The sequence below is a fragment of the Cryptomeria japonica genome, chromosome 1 (assembly GCF_030272615.1).
Source record: "Cryptomeria japonica chromosome 1, Sugi_1.0, whole genome shotgun sequence".
Taxonomy (NCBI): domain Eukaryota; kingdom Viridiplantae; phylum Streptophyta; class Pinopsida; order Cupressales; family Cupressaceae; genus Cryptomeria; species Cryptomeria japonica.
Genome location: NC_081405.1, coordinates 584,633,436 through 584,656,838, shown reverse-complemented (window position 1 = coordinate 584,656,838; position 23,403 = coordinate 584,633,436). Strand labels below are relative to the sequence as shown.

The following is a 23,403-nucleotide window of genomic DNA, read 5'->3' as shown; positions in this document are numbered from 1 at the left end:
ATATGGTGGATCATTACTTCTAGGACCAGTGCTTATTCTATTGGGTTACAGAGTCACAATATACCATGAGATATGAGCTATGCATATACATACACCACAGATAATACTATCAAATAAGTGAACATTCTTAGTTATCCATCCCAGCCTACAAAAGTTCACATTTAATGGAGAAGTGACTGTTACAAAGCTTGTAATGATTTAGAACGCTCTCATTCGTCAAATACTGTTACATTTAATAGGAAGAAATGTGGAGATTCAAAGCTGAATAGGATGTGAGAATAGGACATGTAAGGTTTTGGGTCAGGACTGGAGGTTGGACTTGGAACTTAATAGGGGATTGGAAGTCCTGAAGTCCAGAGAAACTGAACAAAAGGGCTGAATTGAGAAAATGAATCAAATGGAGGAAGTTTGGGGAAATTGTGCTGGATTGGACATGGGAACGAGATATCTAGGCCACAAAATAGGATGTTCAATAGTTGGATTGAACTTTGTACAAGAGGAAATGAATGGAAAAAGGCTAAGGAAACCTTTGCAGGATTTCAATGGGAAGTGGACATGGGAATTGGACATTGGAAGTCCATAAATCCACCTAAAGTCTGCATGAAAAGGATAGAAGGGGATGCAGGAAAAATGTGCAGGAGTGGATAGGGGAAGTGGATGAAATGGAAGAGGAAAATATCCAGATTCACTTTGAAAGTCCACAAAGGGATATAAAGGGGAGAGGAACAAGAGTTTGAGGGAAATACAGGGAGATCCAGATATAATATGAAGAAGGGGAGATTTGGACCACCATCAGGGTTCCACAATAAGAGGAAGTGCGGTGAATGGAAGGGAGGAGAGGCCTGACAAACATTGTGGGGATTCCATGTGGTAATAGAGGTTAGAACTGGATACAAGATTGTTAGGAAATGATTGATAGTCTAGGGAAGGTCCACAACTTCACAGTTACAACCGAAAACACCCAAGAATTAGAATTTCTATGTATTTTGACAACCTTTAACAACTGATATGGATATAATGAGGTCAAAAGCACAAAGGGGCCTAGACGAAGCAAATTTAGGCACTATGAAGTTGGGCACCAATAGAACATATGCAAGAATAGGAAAAGCTTTCCACACAAATAGGAGTTGAAGAGATGAGTATGGGAATAGAATTCTTTGGTTAATAGTAAGGAAAAAAAAGGAAACCTTATATTGAGTGAGTACAAAGGAGGATAACATTGCTGCCATTGATCAGGGAGAATTGGAATTAGCCCAAATAGTAGATATTATTCCTTAATGTAGATTCTATCATGGAATATTAGAGGGACTTGTGCATACCCAACACATCCCAATTTCTTACAACAAATTCAAAACAGAAGGATTGTCATGGTCCAACTTCATCAAACCTGCACATATGGTTCATTTAAAGAAGCCAAATCTTCAGGAGCTTGAGAAGCCGAGAACACTCTCAACAACAATTGAACCTGCACAATGATCAGTATGATCCTTACAAGCGTAGTTTTCAAAATCAGAGAGAACTCATTGGACTTGTTGGCCGGTTTGGATCAGCAAGTAACTTGCTAGAAGCCCAATAGGTAATTTCTTTGGGAAAATTTGTGGATTTTTGCAAAGAAAAAGTTGCAAGTACTCTCAAGTCCATGCTAAAAACTCACCGGCCAATATAATCTCCCTGCCCCCCAATTTCTCCCCCATTGCCTCCCACTTCTATGGATATGAAGGTTTTTTCAATAATTTTCCTTGCTGTAATTTTTCTCATTCTTTCTAAATTCATTTCTTCTATAGCAGTATTCTTCATGCTATTTAAATTTATTTCTTATTTTTTTATTTTTCAATTTTCAAATCTTTTGTCAAGCCGGATATTTAAAAATATGTTGTCTATGTGCTACACACATCTCAACAATTTTTCAATGGTAGATTGTCAACAAATACATGTTACCAATATGAAACCCTTAAATAACCATGTTAGAACAGCTTATAACATGAGTTTCTAGTTTCAGTATTCAATGCCTTGTTTTATTGGGTAATATTTATATATGGTAAAATCCCCACATGAAAAGGAGTTTGTAAGGAAGACCTGGTTTTAATCACACAATTGTTTAAGTTCTCTCAAATCTAGCTTTAAATATTATAATGGTGTATTTTGGTTTTCTATGAGGTACCACTAATGGTGTAGTAGGAGGGGTTTCATAGTATTGGAATAAACATAAAAGTTTAAAACAGATTAATGGTTTCCTAGCAGTGGTTAATGTTGTGAAAACAAAATAGAGAGCAAAATTATTAGTCTATTAGGTTTGATAACAATTACATTGATGAACATCTCCTTATATAGACTTCAGAGTGAAGTTAAAAACAATTCATGAAAATAATCTAAAAATAGCAAACTAATAATAGAAATAGATAACCTAAATTAAGTCACTATAGTGACTTCATTACAAAAGTAAGTCTTAATAATCTCAAATACCCCCTCTTAAGACTTACTGCACCAAAACAAACCAAACTAATACAAGCAAACTAAAAACAATTTGGAATATGAATGTTTTGGAAGCTTTTCTTTGAAAACGATTCTTCAACCAATTAGACCTTCATCAAGCTACCTCAAGCTCTCGTGAAGGTGTAGCGCTCAAGCCGAATTCCCAAATATCTAGATTACCACCTCAAACTCCTAAATGACTGATGTCCCAAACTATTGGACAACAATCCATGCTGAGCTACATTCACAGAGCTCCAACAAGTTGTCTCATGACCCTTATAAGGGTATGATAGCCAAAATCAACAAACTTCCAAGCTAATTGGGCAACCATCTATTTTGAGATTTGTCTGTACTGGCTTCCTATATGTCTTTAAAGAACTACTTTAAAAATTAAAATGTATAAAAAGCAGTTTCACCACTATCAACATCTAGAGTGCCATGTCCCTCCTAATTAGGTTGGTTCCTGACCCGCTGATTGAATAATGGTGTTTTTTAAACACCACACCAATACATTATTTAATTAACATTTAAATATGAAATATAACTAATAAAATAATAAATATAAAATATGAAATTTTAATATGAAATATAACTAATAAAATAATAAATATAAAATATGAAATATAAATATTAAAATTAAAATTTCAATATTCAAATAAAAAAATAAAGCTGATATTTAGGTCAGCACCAAAGGGAATTCGGCTTCAAATAAGGTTGGCCTTTCCTGGGTTGATTTCAAATAGGTATAAATGGGGGTGCTCAAGGCTCATTTGGGGCATGCGACTTTTACCAGTTCAGTTACACTTTCAGTATGAAAACCCATTTTAGTGTGAGGAGGTTGGATGAAATCCTTTCTTGCCTTCATTTACCATTTCCATTTCGCAATACCGTTGTTTAATCTGCTCATATTTTCACAGGGCTTAAGCAAGCACGCTATTAAAAGGGATGCCCTAGGACTGAATAATTGGCAAGCATACTTTGCAGATCTGAGCACCCTATTGGGAAATAAACTTAGACTGAGCAATCCATCACCCAGCATTGGAATTCTTGCCCTTAGATCACCGGTTTGAGAAGCCATTTTCAGTCATAGGAGGGTTGGCAAGTCAGCATTAATGATTAGGTCCAGAGGTTGTGACTGGAAGAAGTGCGGATCAGATCCATTAAGGAGACAAGAAACCCTAGGCGCTGGTCCAATTTCCAACCCAGTCTCCAAGTGAAGGGCAATCTAAGTTTTAAGAGCAACCAAGACCAATAACAATCTACACACCTAGATTTGGGCCTATTTGTCCTAACTACAGCGAATTTTTTTTTATCAGATCAGCAACAAACTCCAAATTAGAAGGATTTTAGTCCTGGGCACGAAACCCTCAAGTCCCAACACCAAAAAGAATTAAGGAAAAGATCTCAATTAGGATTCCTAAGCAGAGTGGCAAAGATTTGACAAATTTTGTGCTGCCATTCTAATTACCATTCAAGGAATATGTAACAGCAAAATTTGTAAGGGCCTCTTGGTTTCAAAATATATTTTTATAGCAGCAAATGCAAACTCTAATTGATGATTGCAAATATTCTATGAACTACGCATCACATATGATTGTTATTTCTTTGCTTAAACAATTGTTGTTTCAATAATAGTTCAGTGATTTGGAAATTCTTTAAATAGTCCACTAAACCCTACTTGCAGTAATAGCATTTTGTACCCCTTTTGTCCTTATCAGATTTTCTACAATTTGAATACAATGCTGTTAATTTAAACCCTAGGTATGATAATCAGTTTTATCTTATTCAATTATGCCCTGGTTTGTATTAGATTTGCAGTAGTTTAGTGATAATCAACATGCATTAAATTGTGCCCTAGATTGTAATCAGATTTGCAGAACTTAGTAAGACAACATAAATCAGAAATATGACAGAAGACAAACAAGCATACCCTGGGAAAACCTCCAAGGAGGAAAAACCCAGCATGAAAGACCCACAGGTCAGATTGTATATTCTCCTCTAAATAACAGTACAATACCTAGCTCGAATCTGATCTTGACATATCAGATCTGTCCTTGTATGCTTCAATGACTTGCCTCAAGATATGCTATGTCCCCTTGGATAATATTACACCAAACTGAATAATTCGCCCTCTTCCTTAGGTTCGCACAGCAGAGCTAATTTGCATTCTGATTTTAATTGAACTTGATGATATTGTCTTGCAAAGTGATCTTTATTTATATGTCTCTCTTCTTTATTAAGGTCGGCCCTTTCTTGAAGTCGGCCTCCTTATATTTTTTGGCGCTAATGTTGTTTGGTGCTAATATTTAATTGTTATTTGTTAGCGTGGATTTAGGATAGGGCCACGTTTAGGGTAGGACCCGGTCCTAAAGGAGTTCGGATGTTGCCTTAAGGCAATCCGAACCCCTATACCCTAGTTACAAACAACACTCCCTCTTAACTAGGGAGGAGGAGAATACATAATCTGAACCTTTTATGTTCCATCTAGCACACAAGCATAGAATGGATCTAGCACATAAGCATAGAATTCAATCTTCCACCTAGCACACAAGCATAGGATGGTTCTAGCACACAAGCATAGAAAGTGTAATACATCAGTGGGTCTTTACATTATTACAACTATCCATCTAGCACACAAGCATAGATTGGATGAAATTCATTCTTGCACACAAGCAAAGAATGATTCAAAGTGCTACCAATAGTCACTGAGATTGAAGCTCCCTCTCAATTAGGGTTCCGTTTTCCATGACACCGAGTCTATCTCTGAAGTACTCGAACTTCACTCTGGATAAGGGTTTGGTGAGGATGTCAGCAATCTGTTCATCTGTGCTAATGTACTTTAGGTGAATGGCGCCTCTCTGCACCATATCCCGAATGTAATGATAGTGGGTTTCCACATGTTTGGACGGATCATGAAATACAGGATTTACTGACATCTTTATACAGCTTTGATTATCACAATGAATGGTGGTAGGGTCATTGACTTGACCAAATAATCCAACAAGAAGCTTACGGAGCCACACTGCTTCTCTGGATGCAACAGATGCAGCAATGTACTCAGCTTCTGCAGTGCTTAATGCTACCGAAGATTGCTTCCTGCATGCCCAAGAGATTACTGCGGAGCCCAAGTTGAAGCAGATGCCTGAAGTGCTTTTCTTGTCCTTGACACTTACTGCCCAATTTGAATCTGAGTAGCCTTTCAGGAGGATTGGGGTATTAAGTGTATACTTCAGCCCATAACCAACCGTGCCACGTAGATATCTTAGAATGTGCTTGGCAGCAACCAGGTGAACATGTTTCGGTGAGCTCATGAATTGACTGAGAGCATTCACAGCATAGCAGATATCTGGCCTAGTATTGACTAGGTACATCAGGGAGGCAATCAACTGTCTGTACTCAGAAGGATCTGCAAAATCTGAGTTAGATGTAGAAACACTTAACTTCTTTAAGTTAGATTCCATTGGAGTACGCATAGGTTTACAATCTATCATTCTAAATCTTTTCAAAATATCAATAGTGTATTTTCCCTGACTTAGAAAGATTTCGTTAGCTCTTTGCCGTACTTCTAACCCTAGGAAGTACTGCATTAGACCTAAATCTTTCATTTCAAATTCTGAGGCTAATTCCTTTTTACATCTTATGATTAATTTATTTTCATCCGTGAGAAATAAATCATCTACATACAAAACAAAAATAAGCATCTCATTATTATAAATTTTCAAGTAAATGTTAGCATTAGCATCATTCTTGGAAAACCATAAACTTAGTAAGTACTTATCAATTCTTTCATACCAAGCGTGAGGAGCCTGTTTGAGCCCATATAAGGCTTTCTTCAACCTGCAAACATGAGAATCTCTTTTATGGATTACATAACCTTTTGGTTGCTCAATATAGACTTCCTCCTCAATGACTCCATTGAGGAAAGCTGTGTTAACGTCCATTTGATGCAGCTCCCAATCTTTGGCTGCAGCAATAGCTATTATAGACCTAATAGAGGTATATCTAGCAACAGGGGCAAAGGTTTCTTCATAATCTATTCCTTCCTTTTGAGAAAAACCACGAGCTACAAACCTAGCTTTATATTTTTCAATACTACCATCAGCATTATGTTTAATTTTAAACAACCATTTAGAGGAAACGATAGACTTACCTTTGGGTCTGGGTACAATGTCCCAGACATCATTCTTGATGATAGACCCATACTCTTCATCCATGGCTAATTTCCAAGCATGATGGGACATAGCTTCACCGATATTGTGGGGTTCAGACTCAATTATATTGCACATCACAAAAATGTAGTTGGCGTGATTTTGGACACTCTTGCTGTTTCTGAAGGTTCCTCTGGGAGCAGCAAACCCTTCCGCATCTTGAATTGTATTTCTAACCCAGAGTGGTCTCTTCTTGCAGACCACAATATCCTGAGGTATATCGGTAGATTGCATGGGTTCTGATGAGTCATTCTGAACTTCCTGATCTGGGAGATCAGTAGACTCCTCCTGTAACTCAGGGTTAGCATCAACAATTGAATCTTGTTTTTCCATCATCATATCATCATTGTTGATTAATGAACCTTTAGATCTTTTGAAAGCAATATCTTCTTCAAAGGTTACATCTCTACTTACCTCAACATACCTTTGACCTGAAATGTAGATCCTGAAAGCTTTGGAAGATTCGCTATATCCTACTAGGATGCCTTTCTTTCGAGATGGATCCAACTTGGTTCGTTTTTCCTTAGGCACATGAACATACACAGGGCTTCCAAATATCCTTAGGTGGCTGATGTCAGGTTTGATTCCTGAAAATGCTTCTTCAGGTGTTACATTCTTTAGGACTTGATGAGGACATCTATTCTGAATATAAACTGCGGTTTTGGATGCTTCTGCCCATAGAAAAGGTTGCAAGTCTTCATCATGAATCATGGCTCTTGCAGCTTCAACAATGGTCCTGTTCTTTCTTTCAGCAACTCCATTTTGTTGAGGGTTGTAGGGAACACAAAACTCCCTCTTAATTCCTGCTTTAACACAAAAGTCATAGAAGCTACCTGAGGTGTATTCACCTCCATTGTCAGACCTCAAACATTTAATTCGATTCCCTGTAGTATTTTCAACTAAGGCTTTGAATTCTTTAAATCTGTTTAGGACTTCTTCAGACTCTTTAGATTTAAGAAAATAGATCCATATTTTCCTAGAGAAATCATCTATGAAGATAACATAATATAAGAACCCGCTAGGAGATGCTACTGACATGGGACCACATAAATCTGAATGAATAAGCTCTAACCTTTCTTTAGCCCTACTATTGCTTTTATGAAAGGGATTCTTTACATTCTTACCCATTGCACAACCTTTACAAGCATCATCATGAGATAAACTGAGATTAGACATACCTTTGACCATTTTACCGAGAGTGGGAAGAGCTTGAAAGTGAAGATGACCCAATCTTCTATGCCATAGCTCGCATGATTCAGGGGTCTCATGAATGAGAGCTTGAATTGGATTGGCTGCAAGCTTATATAAACTATCACATCTATGTCCAATAATACGAGCAGATTTGAAGTTAGATTTCTTAGACCAAGCAAGTACTTTCCCTTCAAAAAAAGCTATTTGCAAACCCTTATCTTCTAAAGCCGAAATAGAAATAAGATTTCTTTTAATGCCAGGTACAAATAGAATATCACAAAGTTGTAAGGAAATACCAGAATCTAGTTTTAGAGAGGTAGTACCAGAACCTTTTATCGAGTATCGAGCATCATCACCGATTACAACATGAAGATTGGTGTCTTTTTCAATCAGATCTGAGAGATGCTCACGAAATCCTGAGATATGTCTGGAGGCACCACTGTCAAGTATCCACGAATTGCTATCCGTAGGAACATTGCTGGAAAGAGCAGAGATAAGAAGGTAGTCTTCACTTTGTTCGGCAACCTCATTTAAGTTAGCTTCCCTTTCCTTTGGGTCATTTTGACAATCTCTGGCATAGTGACCATACTTATCACATCTGAAGCAACGAATGTGAGAGGAATCTCTTGACTTTTTCCTTGGATCATAGGAGGAGGATCTAAAATCTTTGCTTCTCTTTTCTTTCTTCCAATGACCACCTTTCCTAGATTTAGATAAGAGAACATGATTATCTTTGAGAGAGTTTTTGAGTTTTCCTCTTACCTCAATTCGAGATTCCTCTTCGATGCAATTAGATTGAAGACGCTCAAAGTTGGGACGATCAGCTCTTCCACCAATGCTACGAATGAATGGTTCCCATTCATCTGGTAGACCATTTAATGCAATCATAACAAGGTCTTTATCTGAGATTTGGCAATCAAGAGTGCTTAGCTTGTCCTTTAGTTCATTGATCTTCATGGAGTAGGCTATGATTGAATCTTCTTCTTTCATTTTTATGTGTAGAAGTTGCTGTCTTAGGGCAAGAGCTCTGCTGAGATTGTTGACTTCATAGATCCCTTCCAGGTGTTTGATCATTTCTCTGGCAGATGTAAACTTTGATATGACAGTGACAAGATGATTCTTGACGGACTCAATTATGATCCTTCTAGCCTTGAGGGAATCTTTCTTGAACAGTTTCAGCTCTTCTGCATCTTCTGGAGGAGACAGCCTTTCTTCTTCTACAAATTTTAGTAGGTCATTTTCTTCAAGGATCAACAGAATACGAACTTTCCAAGTAGCAAAGTCAATGGCTCCCTCAAGCCTATCTTCAGCCTTCAAACCTGACATCTTTAATCTGAACACAAACAATAGCTATATGCAACAATTGATCTGCTAAAATCAGAAGTTAGTAACACCTAGAGCTCTGATACCATGTTAATTTAAACCCTAGGTATGATAATCAGATTTATCTTATTCAATTATGCCCTGGTTTGTATTAGATTTGCAGTAGTTTAGTGATAATCAACATGCATTAAATTGTGCCCTAGATTGTAATCAGATTTGCAGAACTTAGTAAGACAACATAAATCAGAAATATGATAGAAGACAAACAAGCATACCCTGGGAAAACCTCCAAGGAGGAAAAACCCAGCATGAAAGACCCACAGGTCAGATTGTATATTCTCCTCTAAATAACAGTACAATACTTAGCTCGAATCTGATCTTGACATATCAGATCTGTCCTTGTATGCTTCAATGACTTGCCTCAAGATATGCTATGTCCCCTTGGACAATATTACACCAAACTGAATAATTCGTCCTCTTCCTTAGGTTCACACAGCAGAGCTAATTTGCATTCTGATTTTAATTGAACTTGATGATATTGTCTTGCAAAGTGATCTTTATATGCCTCTTTTCTTTATTAAGGTCGGCCCTTTCTTGAAGTCGGCCTCCTTATATTTTTTGGCGCTAATGTTGTTTGGTGCTAATATTTAATTGTTATGTGTTAGCGTGGATTTAGGATAGGGAGTTCGGATGTTGCCTTAAGGCAATCCGAACCCCTATACCCTAGTTACAAACAACAAATGCTAGTTCAGTTTGAGAATCATCTTTTGTATCCTTTGCAATTCTGTTTTTTTCAACTAGGAGTGTTGAAATCATATCTTCTAGACTTTTAGAAGAAAGTTGACTAAGAATAAAGATGACATCGCTGAATTTTGAAGATAAGCTGTTTGATAAAATGGCTTTAGAATCCTCATCATCCACTGGAGCATTGACTTCTACTTGTTGAAGAAGAGATCTTAGGTTGTTCACGTGGTTTGACATAGTGACTGTGTTTGTCATCTTGAACTTAAAAAGCTGAAGCTTTAAAGAAAATTTAGCATTTACTGTGTTTGCTCCAAAAAATGTGTTCAAATTTTGCCAAATTTCCTTAGATGGTTTTGTGAGATCTATATGATGTAACTTATAATTTAAAAGGGCAAGACCAATAATAGCTTTGGCTTTATTATCTCTGCTCTATTATTCCAGTATTTACGAGCATTTGTAGGAAGTCTCTCATTTCCTTTTACAATTCCCCACAAGTTTTTGTGCATTAGTTGCATTTGAATATTTCTTTCCAAGTGTAAAAATTGAAGCTAGAATATTTATCTAACAGATTTTCCATTTTCAGAAAATATAGAAGCCCAAATAATGAAATTAAAAAAATTTCAAACCTTAATATCTCTTTGCTGAAATTTTGACAAACTTTAGGACGCTGGTTTGTATAAAATCATGGTAGAAATTCCTTACGTTGGGTATATTGGTGAACTGCAAACCCTAGTTGTTGTGTGTTTAAAAAAAATCTTTGGGCGCTGATTTGACAACCCTAGTTGGCACTGCAGAAATAAAAAACTCGGCCAAAACCCTAGCTGCTGAACTTGTGCCAGGTGTGCGAAAAATTAAAAAACTGGGAGAATTTTTCTTGTAAAACTGCCATGAATTTTGAAGGAAAATCAGCCACGTTTTTTTAACAAAAAAAGAACTCAATTTTTTAATAAACCTTCACACAATTTGCTGAAGAACCAATTGTGGTTCTTCACCAAAAAAACTGTGATTTGTAGAGAGTTAAAAAAACCCTTGTGAATTTCACAAAATACAGGTGTTTTTCTAGCAGGTAAACTGGTGACTTGTAGGAAAAAATCTGCCGGTGATTTTTAGTGAAAACCTCATGTGCTTCCTTTTAAACCTTCGTGAAGTTTTATTCACAGATGGTTTCAATTTTCAGTTTGTAAACCTTCTTAGGCTGCAAGCCTATTCATTTGACTCGCTCTGTTATTCCAAGTATATGCACCATTTGTTGGTTTCAAATCATAAAAATTACAATCTTGAATCAAATCATTAAAATCTAAAGAGGATTTTGTCTTATGGTATGCTCCTCCATGTTTATCCTCTGAAGCTAGAATAGTATTAAGTACCATCCTAGAAAAAATCATGCTCTTTAATAACATGAATTTGACTCTTAACCTCATGCCATACTCTAAATTTTCTTATATGTGAGTTCTGGCCATAAACATTGAAAAATAATTCGGTTTTAATTTGCTTAAGGAATAGTATGATAAGTAATCCATTGCAATTTTAGCTGAATTTTTTATTATATATATTTTTTTATATGGTAAAATGTTTATTATTGTGTCATCTATCTTGTTAACTAGCAGATTGATAATAGACAAATCTTGATGATTATCTTACTTCTAAGAATGTGCTCTAAAGGGTACTACTAGAAAATAAGGTAGGAAGGCGATGATTGTATTAAACTTTATGGGCAGCAGTTTATGGTGACCTTGTTGCATTTGAGGCCACATTCAATTCCACCCACCTTGTTTTGTTGCAAGTGTTGTATTAACTTTTGATTTTATTCTAGAGCCTATTGGTCTCGAGTCTTGCTGAAATAGAGGATTGTTGGAACAAGGTCACTTCAGGCATCACTTTGATTTTTCAGTTTTCACCAAAGACGTTTTGGGTTTATGAAAACTTTTGAATTAGCAATAAGATCTTAGTATGAATCAGCAATAAATCCAGATGGCTTTTCCTGCCTCTTAGGACTTTGTTAGACAGGAATCTTTTAGTTAACTTTAGCAATAAAATCTTAGTATGAATCAGCAATAAATCCAGATGGCTTTTCCTGCCTCTTAGGCCTTTGTTAGACAGGAATCTTCTAGTTAACTGCCTCATATTTTAACACCTTTGAAAACAATATTCACTGACTTCTTTATGAAGTTGGAAGAACCGCAGTCAGAGAAACTAATAGAATCATTTTTCTTAGAATGTTCTAGGTCACGACCTCTAGGGAAAATGCCAAGTTTATCAAATGTGGGCCTTGTATAGTTTTTCTATAGTGATCATAATTTTTCTTCTATATCTGGTTTTGTGCTAGTCCTTAGTTACACAGACTTTCACATCTAATGCTGACAGGAGAACCTGGGTCTTTCAACACTTGCTGCTGATAATGTAATGGACTTTTTATTTATAAAAAAATATAGCTCTTTGTGTCTTGCAATCAAAGATCCCTTAGATTATTGTTTTGTGGTCGCACTATTTGGTTAGGCATGTTTTAAGGTGAAATGCATTTTGCATTACATTTTTTATCTGTATATTTCTATTTATGGCCCCTCTAGCCGGTGACAAACATTTTAAGGTAACTATGTTTTGCATTACCTGGTATGGTTTTTCTGTATCTGCCTAATTTTTCTTAAGTAGCTTTTTGTGATAGAGCCATTGAGCTACATAATGTGTTTTTGGCTTCAATAAGCAAATTGGACGAGCAACACTTCCTTGTAGAAAACTAATTTAAGAATTTTCTTTGTGCAGTGGTAAAACAGCCATGGCAGCGACTGTTGGCATTGACAGTGACTTTCCTTTTGTGAAAGTAGTAAGTGCCATGCAGTTTAATTGTTTCAAGGATTTTATTCATCCATAGGGTTGTAGACATTTATGGGTTTTGACTGTTTTTCTGCATGGACAGGTATCGGCAGAAACAATGATTGGACTCAGTGAGAGCAGTAAATGTGCAGTTATAGTAAAGGTTAGAATAGTTTGAAAATAAATGTGCTAGTTGTGAAGAAACTGTTTAAACATTTCGTTTGATTCATCTGAAGCTGCAATAGCTCACATTTGAGCTTTTCTATGAAACATAATAGGTTTTTGAGGACGCTTACAAGTCTCCATTAAGTATTGTTATCCTTGATGATATTGAACGGTATGCTTTGTACTACTTTCTGGAATCAAATATCTATTTAAGAATTTGTTGGACATATCAAAATCACCTTCATTTTAGTCAGATTTCCAAACTTTATTATATGCTTCAGGTTTTGCATTCTGAAATTGATACTTGCTAGACAGTTTACTTATGAAATACAATTTTTCTATTCTGATAAGTGCTCTACATTTATTCTTCTTTCCAGATTACTGGAGTTTGTTGTAATTGGACCTCGATTTTCAAATTTGATCTCCCAGACATTGTTGGTGCTCCTGAAAAAAATACCTCCTAAGGTACTCTATTCCAAACTTCTTAATATGTTTTGAACTCCAACTCCAGTAGTCTCTAGGATTCTTACCATGCATGTTACAAGGTGATGTTAAGCAGATGTTTAACATGCTCTTGGGTTCTGTGGAATAGTTATAGGTGACTTATTTTTTCTTCTGTTAATTTTAAATTTTACAGGGAAGGAATCTCTTGGTTATAGGGACTACAAGTGAAGTACAAGTCCTCGAGTCTCTGGGGCTTCGCAAGGCTTTTGGTGTCACTTTTCATGTGCCAACATTAAGGCGTGAAGATACACGGAAGGTAATTATTGTACACTAAGGATAAAGTTTTAGTCAGATTTGTCTGTTATGAATATAAATTTTATGGGAGCTATTGGGAAGCTGTAACTTCTTATCACCTAGGATCATGTTATGCTAGGATTAAGCTTTGTGTCAAAAACAATTTTAGCTTGGGTTTTGGGTCAAAATTTGAGGTACACAGTTACACCACTTGTTAATTTCATGTATCATTTTGACTATATTTTCTGGGATTCTTGTCTACAGATCCTACAACAGTTATCTATGTTTTCAGAAGATGATCTCGGTGCAGCAGTTGATGCTATTGATGAGGTATGTTCATAACAGGAAGGAATTCTTATGTCTAGGAGCACTATAAGCCATCACCATCAGATTCATTTTCTCAAATTTATTATTTAAACTAACCACGGTGTTGTGTTATTTGAATCAACTATGTACATCTGAAACTCTCTCGCTTCAATACCTGACACACAGCAATTTCTTTTGCAGATACCAATCAAGAAACTGTTTATGTTAATAGAGATGGCTGCACAAGGCAAGGCGGGGAACAGTGCTGAAGCTATCTACTCTGGAAAGGAGAAAATAAACATTTATCATTTCTTTGACTGCCTTGGTTATCTTACTGGGAGTGATGATTTAGATTAGTTCAGAATGCATCCAGATTTGTTATTGTTTTACCTCCCCAGATATGTATCAGTAGATTTTGAAAGATGCTTGTTGGTTTCCATATCCGATGTTTCACAGAATTCCACTTAGCACTTGAAGAGCACTGTTTTACCTGTACTTGATCTGTGGGAAGCTGTTTTTTCAGTGTTAATTTTCATCAATCATTTTGGCGGTTTGCAGTTGTGGGGCATCGGTTATTTGATATATTGCTTTTCAGCAAGAAATTTATGAATTGATTGAGTCATTTTGTTGATAGAATACAAGTGATAGGATATGTAAAACATGATAAAAATCATTTAAGAATTACGAATTATCTCAAGTCAACATTTCCTCAAGAAAGAATTGTAAATACCTGGTATTTTTGATGAAGATAAAGTGCAAATACACTGTTGGATACGCATTCAACATATTCTACTGGATTGTTAAGAGTTAATTAAATTGAGTTACGCTGCCAATGTATATACCTATTGCAGGTTTCAGGGCACTTACACTTAATCAAAAAGCATTTGATGGATATGATTACATCTTTCAGATAAAATATTTGAATGCATATCCAACATCAAATTGTAATATACATTCATTGCTCTTAATGGCACCAAGGGTAATGAAACATATTAGGTGCAGGTACTGTTAATGAGAAATATCAGTTGCAGGTCTATTGAATATAACACAGGCACAAGGTTTATGATGCCCGCAGACATGCTATTTTGCTCATGTTCTTCTTAGCGACTAATATTATAATGGCCGATATAGATTTTTGAAATACTTTGAAATTCTCAATGATTCCTGTCAACAGTTTCCTTAAACCATTAAATATTATTATTTAACATTGATCCCATTGTTGAGGAAATCACCTTGATGTTTGTGGAAAAGGAAATTGATGAGGCGCTAGAAGCAATGGTTTGTGGAAAAGTGAGGTCACTGAAAGAAGACTATTCCAGTGATATTGCGAGTTGGCAAACTAGTACTGATGTCAATAAAAGTTTGTAAAAGCTCAATTTCATCAAAAAATAACGTGGAATAAGCATTATATAGTTTGTGAAAATTTCAATCTATCAATAAAGAAGAACGTGAAAGACAAGACTTGGATGACAAATGCCTTTCAAGATGATGGTGATCAAAATTCGTAGTAAGGCATTTCAGTTTGGCGAGCAGTTGAAATAATAGGCCGTTCAACTTCTCCAACTGCTATGTAAATTGGCCGCTCAATATTCTTTCTGAAAGAGTTCAGGGAGGATGTCATTGCTCAGAAGCAGGAAATAGCCTTTCATCAATTTTGTGGAGGGGCAATTGGACGATTGGGAGGAGATGCATTGCTGGCCTCAGGAGTTCATTGCCGACCAAGAAGCGATCTTGGTAGTTTTAGAAGCAGAAAAGAGGGAAATGATTTCAGGGTAAATAGCAAGAATTAGAAAGAGAATGTGAGGGGGAAGACTAACAAAAAATTGGCAGAGATTAGAGGAATGAGCACTGGTGGAAGAATGATACAAAACTAAGAGATTAGAGGAATGAGCACTGGTGGAAGAATGATACAAAACTAAGGAAGGAATGATTGATGGAGAATGTGTAAATTTTACTACTGATAATGTTATAATCTATGTAAGTTTGTAAATTAAATAAAGTTTAGATTGTTATTCATTGTTCTATAAACTTAGTGTTGTTGGTTGTGTGACTACTGCTTTGATAAGAATCCCTATTACAAGTGGATCAAATGGTATCATAGTAAGGTTGATTATGAGTAATTTGATTGTTAGGAATAAAGGTTGTCTCGACCTTTGCAATTTGTAGTGTTGATTTATTTAATTATATTTATTAATTTGCCAATAATGTAATTTTGTATGCATATACTAATTTGTCGTCTCACGGTAGATGCCATGGTGAATTGTCCATTTATTAAAAAGGTGGCATGGATGTTTTTGTTCTCACATGAGGAAGTAGGTGTCCCATTTGAGGTGACGGATCCACTTTATTTTTCATGTTTAATATTCATCATTTATTCATTATTAATATTATCATTAATATTATTCTTCTTTTATCATTTATCCATCATTAATATTATATCTTATATATATCATCAATATCAATATTATTATTTATCCATTAAATAATGTTAATATTCTATCATTTACCATTCATTAATATTATTATCATTTTTCATCTATTATTTTATTTAATATATCCATCTTCATAAACATATGCATAAGCATCTACATGACTCATTTATGCTTCCTCCTTTACCCATTTGCATCCACCTTATGCATGTGGGATTAAAACTTTTAAGTCTTATTGTTTATCCCATATTCCTCCCACGTGGACTCACCTGGAGAACATCTAAAAAAACTCAACCCCCTCTCTCATTTGAACCATCTAGCAATCTAGCAAATCTCGCAATCTAGCACTTAAGTTTACTGTGCATTCCATCTTGCACTTTGCTTGCTCTTGCGTTTTGCATTCATTTCAAATCTCCATTTTCTCATAGCTTTTCATAGAAGTGCGTATGAGAGTATAACTTTAAACATGAAATCTTGAGAAATAGGAGGGCAATGGAGTAGATTTTGAAGCATGTATGTGTGTTTTAGTTTGAATATTTGGTTTGCATGTGTGTTCTTTGCAGGTACTTCATTGTTGGGTGATTTATCTATTTGAAATCTTCTCTCATAAGATCTCAGATCAGATTTTATCCACCTACAATGACAAATGACAGATTTTATGATATTAAGAGCCATAATTAAAAAGGAATGTTATGACACATATGACAAGTATCATGAATCATCTTTTTATGGCGATTTTGGGCGTCCAAGTTGGGTTATAACAAGTTGTAACAGAAACAATTAATCTAGTCAGTTATAATAGATAATCTTATAGCTATAAGTGTTGTAAGTTATGACATTTTATGATAACCGTACAATGTGTAAGAACATTTTTTTTAAGTCAATTTTAGGCATCCAAACTTGAAAGGTAAAATTTAAATGTAATGACAAGAGTAAGGGGTGTAAGGGAATATTGCACAAGTTTCTTTTTGCATGTAAAAGCTGCAGTAAAGTGTGAAATGTGAATGTGGACACCCATGTCTTGTTCCTTCCTCTAGAAGCTTCCAAATAGTTTGTCAAATCTCTATAAATAAGGTGCTCGAGGAGAGGTCTACATAAGTTGATTTGCATGTACTGTTATGCTACTGAAATTGCTCTAAACTTGTTGAGTGGCGAACTCCTAAAAGAATGTAACTCTGGGAGTCTTTTGTAACCTTCATTGTTTATAGATTAATACATTAGGTTGTGCTTTGGAGTGGGCTTTTTCTTCCAACATGATTTTCCCCACATATATTGATGTTGTGGTATAATCTCTTTATGTTTTCTGTTGTGTATCTTCTCACTATAGCTGTTAAAAAAATAAAAAAATATTATACACTCCTTTCTTTAGAGTGGTGTAGGAAGTGTTTTTGTATAGCTTGCTTCCTTTCATTGATAAGATTCCCTAGTCACGACTGCATAAAATGGTGTCGAGGTTGATTAGTGGAGTTGAGGCATGTGAAGTTGTAGAAGGTCCAAAACATAATTGATCTTGAAGAGTATACATCCAAGAATATTAGAGCAAATTTGCTTGCTGAAATGTGTTGAAGTTGAGATCATGGAGAAATTTGTTAGTATGAAGAAGAGTTAACATCTAGAGAAAAGGCTCATTGAAGAAAGAAAGATGTTATAGAAAGAAGGAAGAATTAGGATAAGGAGAAGCTCACTTGAAAAGATGAGATCATTTTAATGACTTGCTTTCTAGGTCAAAGATGAAGTTGAAAATAACTTGAAGAGATTGTATAACCTTGGAAGCTAGAAGGTGTTTTAGAACGAGAAAAATTTGTAATTGCAGAGGAGTTGATCTCTAGAAAAAAAATTTATAGGGAGAAGAGGCCTATAACTAAAAAGGGGCTTTGAGTTCTAGGGAAGCTTGTAGTAAAGAGAAGAGGCCTATAATTAGAGGGGGTAGAGGAGGCATGATAATATGAAAAAAGGTATTTTTTTTTAATTGGAATTGTGAGAGATTTGTTATAGGTAAAATAATTGCATAAGGTTAATACTCTAGAGGTTGGAGATCATTGCAAGTGGTGTTTTGTGATTAAAAAGTGGAATTCTAAGTTTCTAGAGTATTTGCAAACAATTGATGAAGTGAAGGAAGATGTTTTCAAGGAGGAGGACGAGAAAGGTCCAAACAAAGCCCATGAGGATCTTATTTTTGGAAGAATGCGAAGAAAGAAGGTATGAAGGATTAATTATTAAAGAATTGAAGAAAACCCAGGCTAGAATAGATACATTGGAGATTGAGAAGAACAAGAAAGTTGAAGTGGATAAGAGAAAATGTGTACAAAGGTTATGTGAAGGTGGCATGATGGTAAATAAAGGAATGGATATTGAATGACATGAAAGAAAGGTAGATTGCTATCCTATAAAGGGGGGAAATTGGGTATCTTTCATGAAATATAGAGGTTTGGAAAGAAGAAAATTCTCTTCAAAGAGAATAGTGAAAGGAGAAATGAAGAAAAGAATTGTTGCAACCGTTTGATAGAAATTGCATGGAAAGAGAAACATGTGGGAGCAACCCATAGATTTGTAGGTGAAGGGAGAGAGAGAGAGAGAGAGAGAGAGAGAGAGAGAGAGAGAGAGAGAGAGAGAGAGAGAGAGAGAGAGAGAGAGAGAGAGAGAGAGAGAGAGAGATATGATAAATTAAATACATTGCCAGATAACCAATATTATCAAACATAACAATAAGCATTTTATGCCAACTACATCATCCCCTCCAAAAGAAAAAGTTGTCTTCCACACGACAAGGAAACGTCAAGTAATATCCAGGAAGAATAATAATAAGTGTGTAGACAATGACTTAGACTAGACAACCAACCTTGTAGTGTGCCTGCCAAATCAAATGGGGGTTTGGGGGCAATGCCCCTTGTGGGGGTCAAGGGGTAGTGCCTGTTGCAGGGTTGAGGGGAAAAGTCTCCACCGCCAACACCAATTAAGACCTTTAGGATCGCACGAGACTCCCTGGTGCACATCATTTGTTTGATTTTTTAAGATGCCAAGAATAATGTTGAAGAAGCTAGAAATTCGAGATTTCATGTCAAAATTATGATGTAGAAGTTGTGGAAGCCCTATAGGACTAGAGTTATGATGGCATAAATACCACGCCCAATGGCCTGAGCACCCTATAATCCTGTCAAGGTGCCACCATGTTGCCAAGTGACTCACACAATTTACCATACCCCTTACCCGTACGGATCACTTGATGTCGAGTTGCCAAACACTGTAATAAAAAAACTAAAACTGTTCTTTGTACACCATACAACAAAATTGATGGGCGTGCTATCAAGGGCTTTTGTATGTCGTATGACAGAGTTGAAGAGTACCATATGAGGGATCTATTATGTACGTCATACGAAAAAGTTGAAGAATATATAGTACAGGTAGTCTATGTCGTACATTGTACGACAAGGATGATACTGAAGTCCATCCATTGGTTGGGAGAGTCTGTACACCGTACAACAAAAATAAATTCCATTGTGCAATTCGTACACCATATGGTGAAGACAAATTTTGTCGTGCAATCCATTTCCCATACATTGAAGATGAGTTCCAATGCACAATTGGATATTTTTGTACGTCGTACGACCAACCAAGAGGTTGTTGTGAAAAGAGTCGTACATCATATGAAAAAAGTATAGATGTGCGCTCAAGCTATTGTACATGGGGCCAAGAGATGAAGTGTCCATATGATAGAAGCATAGGCTGATGTGTGTGCTCAAGTGACCGTACGTGGGACCAAGAGATGAAATGTCGTACACAATAGGGGTGATAAAGGTACATTCCATATGGTAAGAGCAAAGGCTGTCCAAGTTGGTTGCGATCTCTGCCATATGCCAAGAACCTTAGGTCATATAGGGTGCAATAATTCTTTTGCCACCATTGTTTCCTACAGGTTGGTGAAAGAATGCCTTTGTTTTGAAAACAACTTCAGAGGGTTTGAAGTAAGTGTTGTACAATTGTCAAGGATTTCTTCCACTGCTTTTGCCAAAAAAAGTGTGAATTAAACAATGACCTCTTCATAGTCTTCATTATTTTTTGCTTTCCATTTTCCATCCCTCCTGATTCCCTCTTTCTTTCCTTTGAATTTCGGTGAAGTGGATTTGCCTTCATAATCTCTTAGATTCTTCATATTACGTATTTTACTTTTCGTATTGTCAGATATATAGTCCATAACTTTACATGTTTTCATCAGTCGCTCTTTAGAGTTGTGGCTTCAAGAAAATTACACGTTGGCAAAAATACCTCATAGTCCTCCATTTGCCAATGGAATAGGAGTAGTCCATTTAGGAAACTCGTCTCATCTTCAAAGAAATCTTCCATTTCGAGTACCCCTTCATTATTAGGTTCTATCATTTTCCTTCCTCCATCTCAAAATCTCCACCCTCGGACTCTGAGTTGGAGGATGCAAATTCTTCACTCACCACTTGGTTCTTCAAGTCAATGACATGCTTCCTCTTGTCACTCTTGATCAAGAGTGTGTTCTTCTTCCAATTATGATTTGAATTGGTAGTAATCAACCATCCCCTCTTGAGAAGTGCATCGTACACCTTCTTTTGCAATGGTATGACTACGAAGTCCAAGAAAAATTGTTGTGTCCCAATCATTACTTTTTGTGCCATCAATGTTCCCAATGACTCAATGCCATGTTGGTCGACACCTACCAAGTGGAAGGTCAACGACCAAAGTGTTGGTTGCAGCATATTTACTCTTGAACCTCCATCGACGATGGTGTTTCTCAACTTCTTCCCCATTATTTTCATCTTGACGACTGTCGGCTTCCTCTAGCTACTCAGCGTCAACAACATTGGATCACTAGCCTCATTCCCTTTACATGGTGTTTTCCCTATTGGTTCCTCTTGTGGTTTACATTGTCTTTGGCTATTTGTGTCATCACTGACCATGTTGGTAATTGCCACTCTCATTTGTGGCATACTTTGAAGAAAGTCTTGTTGGCAATTGACACTCATCCGGTGACTTTCGATGCCTAATTTATGGTCTAGGGTTGTTATTGATGGCAAATCTTCTTGGTGATTCGTAACGACGGTCGTGATTCATCTTATCTGGAAGCTAGAGTTAACCAGTAGGCATTACCTGATATAACAGGGTATTTTGGTAATGTTTTGGTCTGGAATGATTTCCGATGAGTGTGGTATTTTTGGTGATTGTTTTTGTGATCTCGGTGATTGGGAAGACCCTTAGGAAGCATGTGATTATAATCTTTTGGTCCGGTGCTATGTTTTGTTCAATATTGAAGCCGACTTGGAGCTACACGTTACACTTCTTGAAGCCAACTTGAAGGAGATTGCTTTTGTGTTAAGACTAGATATATAAGATTGATTTGGCGATTGATTTTCAGTGTGTTAGTGGTGTGGTGATCCGTTTTGGTGCGATTGAGCGCAGTTTCATGTGGGCACTTTGCTTTTAGACCAACCAGTAGTTGACTGAGACAGAAACATAGTATTCAACAGAGCAAAGACAGTCAGAGATTCAGTGCTTACCGAAACTCATTCTTGCATAGTCAGATGCTAATTGAGAGTTCTTTTAATTGTATTTTATCATTGTAATCAAATTGTAAGTCAGTGAGACTTCCCTGAAGGTTGTAGCCTTCCAGACAACTATATTTGAGCAGTGAGCTCTAGGTAGTGAGCCTGAATGCAAGTGCATTCCCCATCTATGTAATATTTATGTACTCCTGGCCATAGTATATGAATATTGTGGGTTCCAACCCCACCATTTTTTTCCCCTTTCTGGGTTTCCACGTAAAAAAATTGGTGTTGTGGATTTGTGTATTATTTGTTGCATGTTTATGTTCTTTTTTGTTATGCATTTCTAACCGGTGGATAAAGAATAAGTTTGAGGATTTGATTTCCAGTAGATCATTGATTCACCTCCCCCCTCTCAGTGATCTTTGATTCTAACAATTGGTATCAGAGCCTAGTTCCTCTAAGGAAGCTTAACCTCTTGAGGAAGATCTGGGAGATTGATTCTATGGATTCCGGTTTTCAAAGACAACTCAATGTGGCACTTGAGGATCTTGATGCAGCAAGAAGTGAGGTTTGTACCTTGAAGAAGAACTTGAATGTTGTTGATGAATTCATTAGTGAGCTAAAGGATCAAGCAAGTGTCTCTAGAGAAAAGAGGAAGGAATTAATGTACAAGTTGAAGGAGAAAGAAGTTTAGATCATGGAATACCAGGACAAAGCTAATGAGGTTAACAAGCTTGAGAGAGACAATGTTGCTTTGAAGAATGGGATGCAATCCATTTTGATGAGACTGACTAAGGAAATTGAGGACCGAAAGAAGAATGAAGAGAATCTGGCACAATCATTGAAGGAAAGAGCCGATGAATGCTTCAGGCTTACCTATGAGAATGATCAGTTGAAGCTTGAGTTGACACAATCAAGGAATAATGGTCAAGAACTTGAAAGACAGACTGCTACCTTGAGGGATGAACTTGCTACTGCCAATGAATACAAAGACAAATTCAAATCTAGTTCAACAAAGCTTGATGAGATATTGGAAAGTCAGAGACATGGAAAGGATATGCGAGGTCTAGGATTTGAGAAAGGTGAATCCTTCGGATCTTGACAAGGCAATGCTAAACCTGATCAAAAGAAGAGAAAGAATCCTCCAGTAAGACAACCTAATGCTCATAAATTTAATGGTAGATGTTTTACTTGCAATAAATTTGGTCATATGGCGAGTCAATGCAGAAGTAGGATGAATAATGGAATGATGAATAATAACAATATGAATAATGTTCCTACCTTTACCAGTTAATGTTTCATATGCAATAACTTTGGACACAAGTCAAATGTGTGTAGAGCAGTAGTGAATAACCTTCAAAGCAAGAGATGCTATGCTTATGGAATGTTTGGACACATCTCTAATCAGTGTTGGACAAGACCAAATCTGATGAACTTTAGACCTATGCAGAATAATGTTGTTTTTCGAGCATGCAACAAAACCGGTCACATTGCAAAGTACTGCTAAAG

General features: G+C 36.3%; 1 protein-coding gene across 1 annotated transcript in view; it reads left to right on the top strand.

Annotated features, from left to right (window-relative positions):
* Positions 1–14,515, top strand: part of LOC131027987 (vesicle-fusing ATPase) — a 31,947-nt gene extending 17,432 nt beyond the window's left edge. Inside the window, exons 15-21 of the mRNA XM_059220094.1 lie at positions 12,699–12,759; positions 12,853–12,912; positions 13,028–13,086; positions 13,292–13,379; positions 13,552–13,674; positions 13,917–13,982; positions 14,160–14,515. Of these exons, the coding sequence (XP_059076077.1) occupies positions 12,699–12,759; positions 12,853–12,912; positions 13,028–13,086; positions 13,292–13,379; positions 13,552–13,674; positions 13,917–13,982; positions 14,160–14,315 (613 nt within the window). The 3' untranslated portion in view covers positions 14,316–14,515. The remainder of the gene's footprint in view (positions 1–12,698; positions 12,760–12,852; positions 12,913–13,027; positions 13,087–13,291; positions 13,380–13,551; positions 13,675–13,916; positions 13,983–14,159) is intronic.
* The last annotated feature ends 8,888 nt before the right edge of the window (positions 14,516–23,403 follow it).